The sequence below is a fragment of the Hylaeus volcanicus genome, chromosome 4, assembly GCF_026283585.1.
Source record: "Hylaeus volcanicus isolate JK05 chromosome 4, UHH_iyHylVolc1.0_haploid, whole genome shotgun sequence".
NCBI lineage: Eukaryota > Metazoa > Arthropoda > Insecta > Hymenoptera > Colletidae > Hylaeus > Hylaeus volcanicus.
In genome coordinates, this window is record NC_071979.1 from 5330654 (window position 1) to 5344856 (window position 14203).

At 39.2% G+C, this 14203-nt stretch overlaps 1 protein-coding gene across 5 annotated transcripts in view; it reads right to left on the reverse strand.

The window, feature by feature from the left end:
- Positions 1–14203, reverse strand: part of LOC128874774 (ecdysone-induced protein 78C) — a 154604-nt gene that overhangs the window by 13413 nt on the left and 126988 nt on the right. For all 5 annotated transcript variants that reach the window (XM_054119837.1, XM_054119836.1, XM_054119833.1 and 2 more), the window contains one exon: positions 10860–10984. In XM_054119837.1, the coding sequence (XP_053975812.1) occupies positions 10860–10984 (125 nt within the window). The remainder of the gene's footprint in view (positions 1–10859; positions 10985–14203) is intronic.

A 14203-nucleotide genomic window follows, 5' to 3' on the forward strand; every position in this document is an offset into this window, starting at 1 on the left:
ACAACGTCTAGAACTGGTTTAACATTAATATAAATCGATAAATAAATTTCATAAAGTTCATACAAAAATACTTCCATTCTCTTTCTGAATAGTATTATTCGTAGAAAAACAGTAAAATCGTTCTTTATTTTGTAGACTTCGAAAAGAAATTCATAATGTATGGCTCATTTGTCGGTTGTCACACTAGAAAGACCCCTTAATGGAAGATTAACGTGTCAATCTCAAATAAACAAAGTCATTTATTCTATGCCGTGTAGTATTAATCAAAAAGTAAGCTGGAGTAATTCTATAGCAAGTGTACAGTGTTCGACAACACCTAGTTTCCCATAATGGGAGACTAACAGATCAATCTCGGATAGATAAATGAAGCCATTTATTGTTTACCTCGGGACAATGTTCTCTGAGAACATTGATCGTTGGGGTAAGTGATTCTGCTAAACTGTTTGTATTGAGTATTCAATAACTTCCTGTTTAATCCAATAACTTCCTTGTAAAGAATTAGCAAACATTAATCTCATATCGATATAGTGTGATTCTATTAAATAGTGTGATTCTGTTTGTCATAAAAATAATCGAGTGGATTATATAACATTGAATAAATATTTCAACGATTCAATAAAAATTAATTCTACATCGAATAAACATTAAAATTATTTGACATTTTGAAAGCTTCGTATACTTGGCAGCACCTAGAAATTTAGCAACGAAAATATTGATTGTTCCATAGATTATTATCACTTTCCCTGTATAAAATAGAACGCGTAAAGCCTTAAATAATTTATAGTAAAGTAAAAGTTCTCGTGTGCAGCTTGCCACGAATCGTTCCGTGTTCCGGTAAGTTCAATGTTTTATTTACCGAACGTTTACATAAAGATTGCGATAAACTGATCGTCTCGCATAAATCAGCAGGGATACCTGGCCTCAGAAACGCTGCGGTAATGACTATACAGGGCTATCTTGGCGCTTTGGAAAGCTCCTTTTTTTTTCCCTATCGTTTCTCTCCGCAAACGACATTTTTACGAGCGCTAAATCCAGGTTGTGACGGGGAGAATTAATCGCCGATCGGACGAGTATTCGGTATCCTTGGAAGCTAGATCGATGTCGCCTTCGAGCGACGTTTTGCAATTTTCTTGGCCAACGATGTACTTGCACTCGCCTCTTCTCCTGTGACGTTATCGAAAATTGTTTTGGCAATGATACGTCGCATCCGTGGCGGTCTCAACGCATAAATAATTATAAGCGTCCCTACCGTAACTAATAATGACGTTGGACAACTAAATTACACGTTTGCGCGTTGAATTTATAGTCGATGCAGTATTTGGTAATTAAGCACTTTTACATTTGTTTGTTCTATTTACTTGACGACTTCATTTAGCTCATTAAAAGTAGAAACATCCGTGCGTTATGAGGTTTCTCCAAAAGTAGCTTTAGGGGTTTGTTTTTAATAAAACCCGAATGGTATGGAATATACATCTAACTTTTTACGTTTTAATCGAAGATTTAAAAGATTTACAAAATGTTGTCTCCGAGATTAGATAAAAATAGTATAAATTCAAAGGAGGATCTAATATTTAGCACTCTTTCGTGGCAACTTTTACTTCTCTTAAACAACTTTGCATACGATTACAATTAAACGTGAGAGATGATGCGGTTTAACACCTCGAGACACAGGATTTAAAAAGAAAAGAAAACCCAAGCTGTGCAGAATTTACTAATTCCTTATGATTTCTACAAATTTCCATTTCCATTTATTTAACATTTACTGTTAGTTCGTAGGATCGCCGACCGAATGAACAAAATCAGCACAAAGCTAAGACAATTTCGTAAAAAGCAAGATCTGTATTTTCATGTTAAAAAATAAAATCCTGAAGTCTCTGTTTGGAAAACCCTTTAAAATTTTGTCTGTCAAGATCCATGAAAATTTGCTGGACCGCGAATCGAGCGCGCATCGCAACGAGCTCCACTTTATTGTAAATGGCGTAGTATGTGCGTTGTAATATACCGCGAGTAGACGAATATACGCACACGTGCACGCGTATATATGTACATACATACGCAACGAGCACGTTACCTCGAAATTAACCGAGGGCTGGCTGGGGGTTGCGTTTCGTCGTGTGTCAGGGTTGACCTCGTTGCCGCGACCAACGGGACGGCTCGTTTAATAAACGACGTATTATGATTAATGCGAGCCGCGTAGAAACGACCCAGAACTTTCGTAACGTGCACTTTGCGGAACACAGAAGAGGCGAGCCATGGAGCATTCGGATTAATGCTCGATATACGATGGGTTACTTTAATACTTTTGATACTTTACAATTTTTACTTTGTCGTGTTACAATTTTATCTTTCATTACCACAAATTCATTTCAATATCACACCTGTAACTTTCTCAAAGAAAGGTGAATGTTATTAATAGTTTGTCGTATATAAATGAGTTGAATTATTATTGTACAGGACGTCTGCACTCGTTCATACCAGATTAGTATATGCAGACAGTCTCGTAAGTACCTTCGATATCTATTGAAGAAATTTGCCTAAATTAAATTATACGTTTTGTGTTTTCAAGTAAAGATTACTCATATATATATATATGTATTTATAATGAAATATTTATTTGGAAAAATCAAACCTGTCATTTAATTTAGGCAAATTTTTTTAATAAGCATAGAGGGTACGAATACTTATCGGAGTGACTGTATAGCAAGGAGCAAATATCAACCAATTATGATACAATACGTCTTTCATATTTTCACAGCGCAAGAAAGAGTACAAATTTTGATTTAGCTTCCATATTTTATGTCATCGATATTGTTGCACGTATTCTCCGAAATTAGATAGAAATAGTATAAATTGAAAGGAGTGAATTTATAGTACTCCTCCTTACTCTTATAGTACTTTATAACAAAAGGTTATTGCGATTCGACTGCTAATTTCTATACAGTGTTCAAATCCTTGTAAGGAGTAGGCCGAAAATAAGTCACGAGGTTTACTTTCGTATTCACTTCGTAACTTACTAGCGTTAATTAAGTTCATTTTACAAATTGTGTTATTTATAAGTATCAGCAATTTGAATTACATTTCGGTCAATTCCCAATATTACTGTTGCTATTTGCAGCTTCGAATCTTCAATGTGACCCGGCTTTATTTCTTGCGCTTTCGTCGAATAATTAATTGCAGACTTCATCGGGATTTGCGTCGTGCTTCGTCGCGATGCCCCAATCTGGAGCATTGATTGTTATTTTAAACGTGTTACACGTGCGGCGGAAAGTTGTTTTCTTCAATAAAACCGATACGTACAAAGGGCTACTCCATCCTGGAAAACTTGTACACGGTTAAAGGTGATAAATTTACGTCGTCGTACCTATTATTAGTCTAACACTTGCGAAAGGAGAGGCAAGGGATGGGCCTGAGGGTTTCATCTAGAATGAAAATGGTTGTGTGTGTAAATAAAACCATTGCACGTTGGATTAAATCCGTAACACCAATGAAAAGATTGATTAACACTGAACGTACGGACATTCCATTTATACCTACTTTTACCTTTGTCGATAAAATGGATAGCCTTAAAGAAACTTTTTTCAGTTGTATGGAAAAATGTTGTACGTGGTACTAAATTGAATAATACACGAAATAATTGTGTATAATTTATATATTTATGTAGATGCAGTTTAAAAAGAATGCGAAGAACTGTTCACAAGTTATTAGAAGTTCTGTGTATCCAATTTCTATACACGGTGTTCCAGAATTAGTGTAAGAATTGGAAATGGGAGGGTTGCCGAGACGATTCTGAACCACAATTTCCTTTACAGAAATGTCGGATGGTGTTTGGCTTTTCGTGAATGATTCAAAAACGAAGCGCCATTCGACATTTCTACAAAGGAAATTGTAGTTCAGATTCATCTCAGCTACCCTCCACTTACACTTCTTACACTAATTCTGGGACGCCCTGTATATGTACAAGAATATGAGATTTTATAATCTTGAGAACAATCGATAGTATTTTCTGAAGATGTTAAAGATCCGAAATCACAAAAGTGTTAAACTATCAAAATATTTATTCGGTACAGACTAACCAATTAAGCAGTCAAAATATTTACTCGATAATTGAAGTGCTCATGCTATACGGAATGATACATTTAAAATCTAAATTATATCTTCGATGTTTCAAGCATTCATTCAATGAACAATAATTCATTCGACAATTAAAATACTGAATATTCTGACCGCTAGAAGAACCACCGTGTCTGCGACGAGTTAATAGCATCAGTTAGCCGAAACCACCGGATCGTCACGAACGCATCGTCTATTCCACGATCCTAACACATTCGCGCAAAGTTCATCGATTACCGTTCTCGGGAAATTCGTTACCGTGGGAAGTTGCACGACGATTTCGCTAATCAATCCGTGTGCATCGCGACCCCGAATCGAGGTGGTGGGATTCCGGAGCGATCAGCCCGGTTAAGAGAGCAAACGGCTTAAATAGGTCGCAGATAAAAGTGCCGAATACGCGGAGTGACAATCAAGTAAAAACAAAAGCAGCGTTCCAACAGGGGCGGCTCGTTCATTATCGGCTTCAACTTGTACGGTTCGTCTCCGCGATCGGATAATAGCGGTCCCACCTGAGCGCTTTGCAACCCCGACAAAAGGAGAAATCCGTAAGGGCAGGCTTTCCGGTCGAAATGGAGTTCCTCCTCTCGATGACCTGGTTTTGAATTAATTGGACAGAAAATCGTTGCGGAATCCTTTTTTCCGAGAGATGTCGGGGATATAAATACCACGTTCGCTCGTTATTGGCCAGACGTTTTCACGATGTTTCAATTAACGTTACGTTTACAGAGCACGGCCATTTTGGCCCATTCCGAATTTCACGTGGTTCGATGGACATCTTGTAGTGTTTCATGCTTGCGTCTAAATTCATTAAATTGCCTCAAATTAATCTCCGGAGGCCTTTTAGTTGACGGGGGCCTCCGAGTTGCGGCGTCTAAAACCCGTGTCTTAATTCGATTTTGCACTGTACACGTCGGACCAAATCTAAGCGATACTTCACCCGTGGGAACGGGATACCGACAACTCAGCACATGTTCATTCTTAGATAATGTTAACATTTTTGAATTCGGTTGAGCGTTATTGACGAGCAAATAAATGAAATAATTTGTTGTATTTAATACTCGATTGAAAACTGCTTGCTGCTTTATAATTATCTTTGTTTTAGGTTCTATCAAAACTCTAGAATTCGTCTCGTATCATGTTTAAGGTTTGATTAGTATTATTTACACTACTCGAACATCTATTAGGAATTCGGTTACTAGATGGCGAATGTTTATCTTCGGTCAATTAGGCGATTCTTAAAGAAAGGGTTGTAAAAGGGAATGCATTTGAAGGATAAGCTTAAATTTATTATTTACATAGCCATGGAGCATTCGGATTAATGCTCGATATACGATGGGTTACTTTAATACTTTTGATACTTTACAATTTTTACTTTGTCGTGTTACAATTTTATCTTTCATTACCACAAATTCATTTCAATATCACACCTGTAACTTTCTCAAAGAAAGGTGAATGTTATTAATTGTTTGTCGTATATAAATGAGTTGAATAACGTAAATAAATTTATTTTAACCAAATTAAAATCTCTATTTCAGAGCAACGCACTAGTGTTTACTTCTCTGCCTAATTCTCAAAATAATAATAGAATAATCTAATATGTGTTTAATACGATTCGAAACAGACCAGAGAAAATGATACAACCCCATTCGGTATCCGAAGTAACCAAGGACGAACCAGCAAGAAATTTCCAAGCGAACGATTAATCACAAAGATCATTCGTTATGCGAAAGCAGCGCCATTAAAGCTCCGCGAAAAGCTCGCGAGAATGCTCGTCACGTGCAAGCGCAGAGCACGTCTCGTCCCTCGGAAGACACGAAGACTGGAACAAGCGTGTTTCCCGTCGTGGCGTAGCCACCGTAGGGAAGTGTTTATTACTTGCCAGCGATGTTGCGATGCCCGCTCGAGGTGCAAGCTGATACAACGTCACGTATCGATTTTAGCAACAAGCCGAGGTCGGGCCGCGGTATCGAATGCTGGTATTATTGACTGTTACCGTACAACTGGTCGTTTTCTAGCCACCGTTTCAGAGGATATCGATGGATATGCATCAACGTGCCGGCGTTGTCGTATTCAGCTTTCATTAATTAATACAGTCAGTAATAGACCAATAAACCGACACATTCGCTCGTAACGGAGCGAATGCTCCCCTACGCGTTACTTTTCCTCTTCTATTATTTCGATACTCGATTATTTCAGTGTGACGACGAAATTTATCGTTTGTAATATCGTAAAACCGACGCTTTAATATCGTTTACGTTTGTGTTATTGTTTTGTTGTAAAAGCCACGCTATCTTTTAATTATTTCTCTGTTTTATTTGTGTATAATTAATAGGAGGAAAAGCGATATATTCGGAAAATGAATTTGACAAAAATAGTAGATTCAGTGAAAGTAATTTGGAATTTTTTAAACAACCAAGAAAACGGGTTTCACAATGTCATGATCATTTTATTTTTTGTTTTACATTGCCACTATCTAGACTGAGATATGTTGCTCGAATTTGTGCTTGTAGTATGTTGAACAAAAAAAAACATGATCGAAGGCTACTGAAACTTTAACGAGGCACAACATTCCCAAAGTTAAAGTAGAATCTATTTTGTTTGCATCTCTCAAACGATACGCATTTCAAGAATTTTATGTCACAACTTCAAGACGAAATCTCTATAAACGCTGATACATTAATTCATTCATAGCTTAGTTCCTTTATAAAAATTTCTTGAATATACCTCTCTTAAAAGTGGCTTTACAGTAGTCTGCCTCTTTAGAGAAGCCACAACCAGTAGAGAGGCTTACAGTAGTCAGACAAACCGAGCTAACGTTTAAATCTCTCGCAAATGTGTTTAATCTTTTCTCGGAGCTGGGAACACGCGAATTGGAAGCCTCATGGTACTCGCGAGTGCACAGCGTTTCATCGTATTCGATTAATGAATTAATATTCACGATCTACCCGTAACGACATTATTCCAGAAAATAGCTACGTAATTAATATCGGCAATTCAATTTTGGAGTCGGCTCGCTTGGTAATTACATTTTATCGGTGATCCAGATATATTTATATTTAACACTGTTTTGCTCAGAGGAACGTTCGCTACGTTAATCATAATAATGCAGCCTTTAATATTAATTGTACGCCCGCCCCAACGCGAAATGCTTCGTTACAAATACAGTGTATTAAATATGAACGTTCATAGCGATTAACTCGTTGCGTGCAGCGGTACATGTGCCGGTGGAAAAATTTATACTGTAGATCGTCGACGATACGCGCGGCGCAGTAGTAACGGCCTTCGATAGTCAGACGCACTGAATTCTCATTTTTTCCCCTGCTGTCGTGAGACGAACGCGAACCGCGATGTCATTGTTCTGTAATGAATCAATTCAGCTAATGTTTTATTGTAAAAGCGACGCTATCTTTTAATTATTCCTCCGTTTTATTCGTGTATAATTAATAGCGTGAAAAGCGACATATTCGGAAAATGAATTTTATAAAAGTAGTAGATTTAGTGAAAGTAATTTGGAATTTTTTAAACAACCAAGAAAACAGTTTTTACAATGTCGTGATTGATATATTTCTTGTTTTACATTGCCGTTACGTAGGCTGAGAATGAAAAGATTCCGTTGGAGAAAGGTTACGTCGGAAGTAACCGTTTCCTTCTTTATTCCAAAAAATTCAAATTATTTTTCTGAACACATCAGCTGTGACACTGAAAAAGAAGCGTCATTGTGACAACTTTAACACAGAGTTTTATTCGTGTTATTTCAGTGTGTTTTTGTTATGCAGTATTCTGAATTTGTTTATTCAACGATCGCAATATGCACGCGCGCTAAAATTCAACGTCAAATTTCACCGGAAACGTCCGCTCTCGGCATTGTGATTATTCGATCCTGACGTTTTAACTCCGGCTTTATCGCTAAAATGTTTGGCTATCGATTCAGAAATAGCAGCCACGGTAAAAACAGCGTTCAAAAATTCATCGAAAAACAAATGTACATTCGATTAAAGAATCGTTCTTTCATTCGCGTATGTTTACATATGCAAGTTTTTTTGGTCTACAAAAGCAAGAATAAATTCACAGAAATCGCGTATTGATCATTTCAAGATTTCTGGCAATGCCTTTCTTCTTTCATCGATAAAGAAGGCAATTTCTCGCAGCACGAGCCCCTCTTTTGCACGTTTGAAGCCCCTTATGTTCTTTGCAAAGTGTCTAGGAATACTTTTGACATAACTGAATTTTTTTCTGCCTACCGGACAAATGATTTTCGTAATCATCGGTTACTATACTTCTACGAAAAAAAAATCCACACATTTCGGGGCGTAAGAATCAGGTGATTGAAAATTAATCCAAATTACGTCGGTGTCACATTTTTCAAATACGCACCCACACTATTTGTAAATAATTTTCAATCATATTATTCTAACATGTTTATTATCAAGCGTTACGTCAGTGTGACATTTTTCAAATATGCACCCATACTATTTGTAACTGATTTTCAATCATATTATTCTAACATGTTTATTATCAAGCGTTACGTCAGTGTGTCATTTTTCAGATATGCACCCACACTATTTGTAAATGATTTTCAATCATATTATTCTAACATGTTTATTATCAAGCGTTACGTCAGTGTGACATTTTTCAGATATGCACCCATACTATTTGTAACTGATGTTCAATCATAAAAAGGTAATTTTCATTTAAAAATGACGCGAGTAAAATCGTCAGTGGCTCTCCGACTGTAAATGCATAAACATCCACTCATCTAACGATAACATTTGTCTGTCCAGCATCGAACCTCGTCACGTGCGTAGAGATCGCCCATGAACCCGCGACAAAAAGACACGAAGAGACGACGGGGCAACGAACGCGAATTCATTTCCCATCCGGGAAATTAATTTCGCCGTATCGGAAAGGTGCGGTGCGCGTGTGTTCGTGGTCGAACACGCGCAAACCGCTGCTGCGACGCGAGGACGTGTCGGTGGGAGCGCGAGAATGTACCAATTCACCGTTAACTGTGGCCTTAGGGCTTCCGTGTTTCAATCTCAGGCGCGGAGAACCGGGCGGATGCGCATCTCCGCGCGAAGATTAAGGCACGTACACATCGCGGGGCCCTCGGCCCCAGGAGTGCAGTTCCTCACCGGGAGACGCGAGGCTCCGCGGGGAAATACCGAACGGACGAACGATTTCGCCGAATCGCCGCGTTTTTCCTCCTGCCGCAGTTTCCTCCTTCCACGCTTCCTTTCGGTTTTACGGACAGATTCGTCGGTGGACGTCCGACGGAGCTCGTTTTGGTTCGAACCGATGCCGGTGGGAATTGGATAGGACGTATTTGCGAATAAACCCGAACCACGCCTAACGAGGGACTCGTATAACATGGAATTCAGATGTTGCGGTAGTCTCGTAACGCGATCCGGACGGAGGGAGGTGCATGAGCTCCACGGTGAACTTTCTGGTGAAATTATTCGGAATATTCACTGTAGAATTGATAATGGCGTGACAAAGTTTAGGCATCTTTCGTTTAATATAGAGTTTGTTATGGAAAAGTTGAAGTACATACTAATAATACATAGAAAGAAAAGGACAAAAACGCAACGCATCGCAAAAAGGAACAATGGAGCAACATATTGTAGCATAGAGAGATCCTACTGCCAACATTGCGATAGACTTCACTGGCGATAGACTTGACCAGAAAGAGAGGACCCGAAAGTAAAAATCCTTACAGCTGCTCGAGACTGGAGTTAGAACACCAAATACTTGCCTCGATGAAATATAAAAATGGAGAGGTCGGCTATGTCAGTCTTGTTTAACCCGTTTACTATCCTTCGAAAGTCCTACTTGACTAAAGCTTAGATAAGTACGGCTTTGGAAGGGTATTTCTTGCACGGAACCCAGGTGACACGCCAGTCAAAATGTTTCAGTGTTTTCATAACGATCCAGGTATTTTACTTTAAAGTGGGCCGAGGGTGTGCAGAAGAGAAAAGAGAGGGACAAAGAGGAGAAACTGGAGGGAACGAGTAGAAACGAGAGAGCGATCGAAAGTAGTAGATGTCAGCAATGCACAGACTCGATGAGAAAGAAAAATTGTACTTATAACAGCGGCGCAACTTTCTCGCCGGAAGTGATGCATCGAAGGGGATCTTGTTCGGAGAGCATTTCGAGATAAAGAAAACTTTACGGTATATAATTATGTTTCCCGGTATAGAAAGTTCCGTTAAAGTATCCTCCGAACTTCGACGCAGACAGCACGTATGTATCTACTCCCGTGTTTCGTGGTTAAGTTTCTATAATCAGTTTCCTAACTCCGTGGCATCAGGAGAAAAGTCAACAGCATTTCACAGACTCGTACGAAACTTCTCCACGGCCCGGGCGTAATAAAGATTCAAAATTTAATACGCTTCATGCTCGTCCAGCGATATGTCTTCGTTTTCAAAATGACGTAGCTTCGAGCTTGTTAATTTCGAAATGTGAATCTGTTCATTAGTCTTCGTGAGTAAATATGTAATGGGGTTTTCAATAAGAACGACAGTTTACAGCGCACGGTGCTTCGAGTGGAACGAAATTTTTGACATAATATTCAAGTTTTTGACCCAAATGTTGGGGTAAAAAAAGAAACGAATGAACGTCGCTTAAAATTCTTTCAATATTGTAAAAAGGATTTCATATTTGGATTAGAGAGGATCTACTTGGAGAATATCAGAGGATTCTTTATGGATATTTTGGGACGTTGAAGGAACATTTTTAAATTCCATACTCACTTTGCAACCCTCGCAGCTGGTTACGCCGTAATGATAACCGCTCGCTTTGTCACCGCAAACTCTACAGGCCACGAAACTCTTCGCGGGCGTCGAACTGTTCGAATCGGCGGCCGCGTAGTGTTGTTCTGGAAAACAAAACAGGCAGCTACGTTACGTAACGTGATCGACATCCGTAGAACTGGGTAAACGTTGCGCTGAAACACTCCCAGCCTCTTCACTCGAGCAACATACCCACATGGAAACTCTTAACATAGCGATCCCGGAACGAAAACACTTCTTCCTTTCGAGGACCGAAGTTAACAGTTATTCAACAAATTTCTGTGCAAAAGATCATCGACAAAAACTTGTCCGTTAAATTTAGGATAGCAACGATAAAGTGTACAGATAATATTAAAACAGAAAAGTACACACGATTGAAAGAATATCGATTTTTGAACGTTTTGCTGAGAAATAATTATTATAAAGAGATGAAAGAGTGATTAAAGCAATGTAAGATATATTAAAGATTATGAAGTGTTTTCGTTGCCGATAACCATTAGCGACGAGGGAAATTTAATATCTGTCGCTCGTAATAGTTATCGATGAGAACATTTTTCTTCGAGCTTTCGTAATAGTTATCGAGCGGAGAACGTCTGGTGCAGTCGTTTGTAATAATTACTTGATGAGAAGAATTTATTTCGATTGCCCGTAGCAATTATTCATAAGAGAAATTGTATTTCTGTCGCTCGTGATAGATAAATCATCGTAAATTACAAGCGTAACATTTCGAAAAATGAAAAAATAAATATTGCCGAGACACAGCAGGATTCCTTGTTACACTCTTTTCATGGAAAAAATTATTTTTCCCTCGCACTAATCGTTCTTAAAACGTACACCGTGTTCTACGAAGGCACCCATAGATTCTACAGACCACCGCCTGGTCCACACGCGATCTTTCCCTCTAATCTAACAGTGGCGGATGAGATCACAGCTCAACGAGGCCTTCCTTCCCTCTAACAACCAAAAAACACCCAATGGCGTGCGCGGAGGTAACGGCACCGCCGATGAAAACGGTCACGTGTAGACGAAGCAGCAAGAAAGAGGATCGAGAAAAAGATTGGTCGCGAGGAGTATCCAAATAGAGAGGACGGCGCAGGACAACGGTAAAGGTCCCTTTTCACGTGATGCGAAGTCACGATGTTTTAATTGAATCGTAGAATTACGAAACGATCTACCACAGTTTTTCTATGTAAATCGTTTTGGTACTCCATTATTTTCTAAATAAATACGTTATTATATTATTTATATTGCATGTAAAGCATTTTCCAATATGGCAATGCAAAGGCAAATGCAACCAATATATCCGATTTTGCAATTTTAAATAGAGGTACATATGATTACAGGTGGACGTGAAAGACGACGTCCTTTAACACGTTCACTGCCGGACTATTCTTGATATAGTATTCTTGAAAATTTCTACTGTGATTAAGGTTCGCTTCCAGACTATTAGAAGCTACATAGTCAAACATTTATTGCGGTATTTATTTTTATATCTTGATTGAAGTTTAAGAATTTCATTCGAATTGATTGAAGAGTATACATTTATCAGAGTATACATGTTATTATTTTTCACTATTTTGAAAGACACATTTTGAATTTTGATAAATATTTATTGAATTACATTTCAAGGGTATACATGTTATTATTTTACACTATTTTGAAAGACACATTTGAATTTTGATAAATAATTATTCGATTCCATAGGCACCATTTTGTTCCATAAACTTCCCACCTTTTAAGGGATGCATACATGTTACTTGTTTTCAGCCATTCCGATGTATTCAGACCCGAACCACCTACCAAAAATCAACATTGACTTTCCAGACAACCCAATACTTTCTACATAGATAAATAATAATTAATTCCCTTACTTCCTACACGAATGATCCTATCCTAAGCCTGTCCTAATCCTACCCGCCAAAGTCGCGTCAGTTGCGCTCGCTGATAAACCCTGTGACGCGGTCCGCCCATCAACGTTGTCACGGCGAGATCGTGACCAATGTCACGAGCTCGGGAGTCGTGACAGCGAGTCACGTGAAAACGGACGTTAAGAGGTTCGGAGGAACGGGAAGTATCGCGGAAAGCCGAGGGGAAAGGTGGCGCGGTTCCCTTGGGTGGCGAGGGACACGTTCGGTCGTGGCGGCTTCTTTCATTCGTCCGCGGGCAACCCGTTGCATCCATAATGCAACAACGTACGAGAACACGGAGCAGCCGAGGAAGGGAAAAGGCTGGAACAGCGTTAGCACACGGTGGTTCGTGTAACGGAAAGGCTCGCGTCACCGTTACGGAACCACGGCCAGGGAAGAAAGCGGGAGGAAGATGGCTGCGAAGCGAAGAGCAGCATCGGCAGGAGCAGTGGCGGTAGGTACGAGGGACGGAAAGAAAAAGGAAGAGGAAAAAGGTGAAACGGGGCCGCCCGCAAAGGGAGAGCTGAGGGAACCGTATAGGAGTAGTCTGCAACATTATATATACCGTTGGACTCTCGTGAAACCCCTGCCAGAAGACGTCGTTACGTGTGGCGCGGGTTAGACGGAGAAAACGGTGACGCGTGGAAATGAGACGGGACGAAGAAGGTGTACCAGCGACCATGGGAAGGATAGACCAGCCGGAGAGGAAAAGAGAACACGACGAGGAAGACAGAGTGCGGTTGATTGCAGTGTCTGGAAACGGGGTCCCATCTTCGGACTACGTTGACGATGCGATTTTATAGGGTGTATCACGGCTAACTCTCTTCGGTGGTTTATTATCATATTTGGGGGACAATGGAAAATGCGTAATATGTATTTGTCCTTCCTCAAGTTACAGCCATTTTGGTACTCCGTTCTTAAGCGGGGAGTCCTCTGGCAGGTCATAAAAATCGACTTTTTTTTCTTAGAAATCTTCTTAATCGTGTGGAGAATGCTTTCGCAAAGGTTTGGGATCAAATTAGATCTCGAAATATAGTTACGAACGCACAGTGAGGCGCCCTTGTGTAAATATTAGACATTGGGCCAAAAAATGAATTTTCAAATTTTAAAACCTAAACAGATTTTAATGAATCTTCAAACCTTTGATAATTATGTTTCACAGTATTTACTTCGCTATTTACTTCATGGCATCTGAAATTAGTTACGCCGATCTATTAGGTTGTCCCAAAAGTTTCTTCCATTTCATTAGTAAGTAATACGTACACAATATTTTATGTCTAATGTTAAGTTATTGAATTGCGTACGATTCATTTTGCTCCACTGCTGTTACAATATTAACATCTAAGAAATCAGGTTGTCTATTTTTATAAACACTGCCACACAAAATAATTGAGTGCA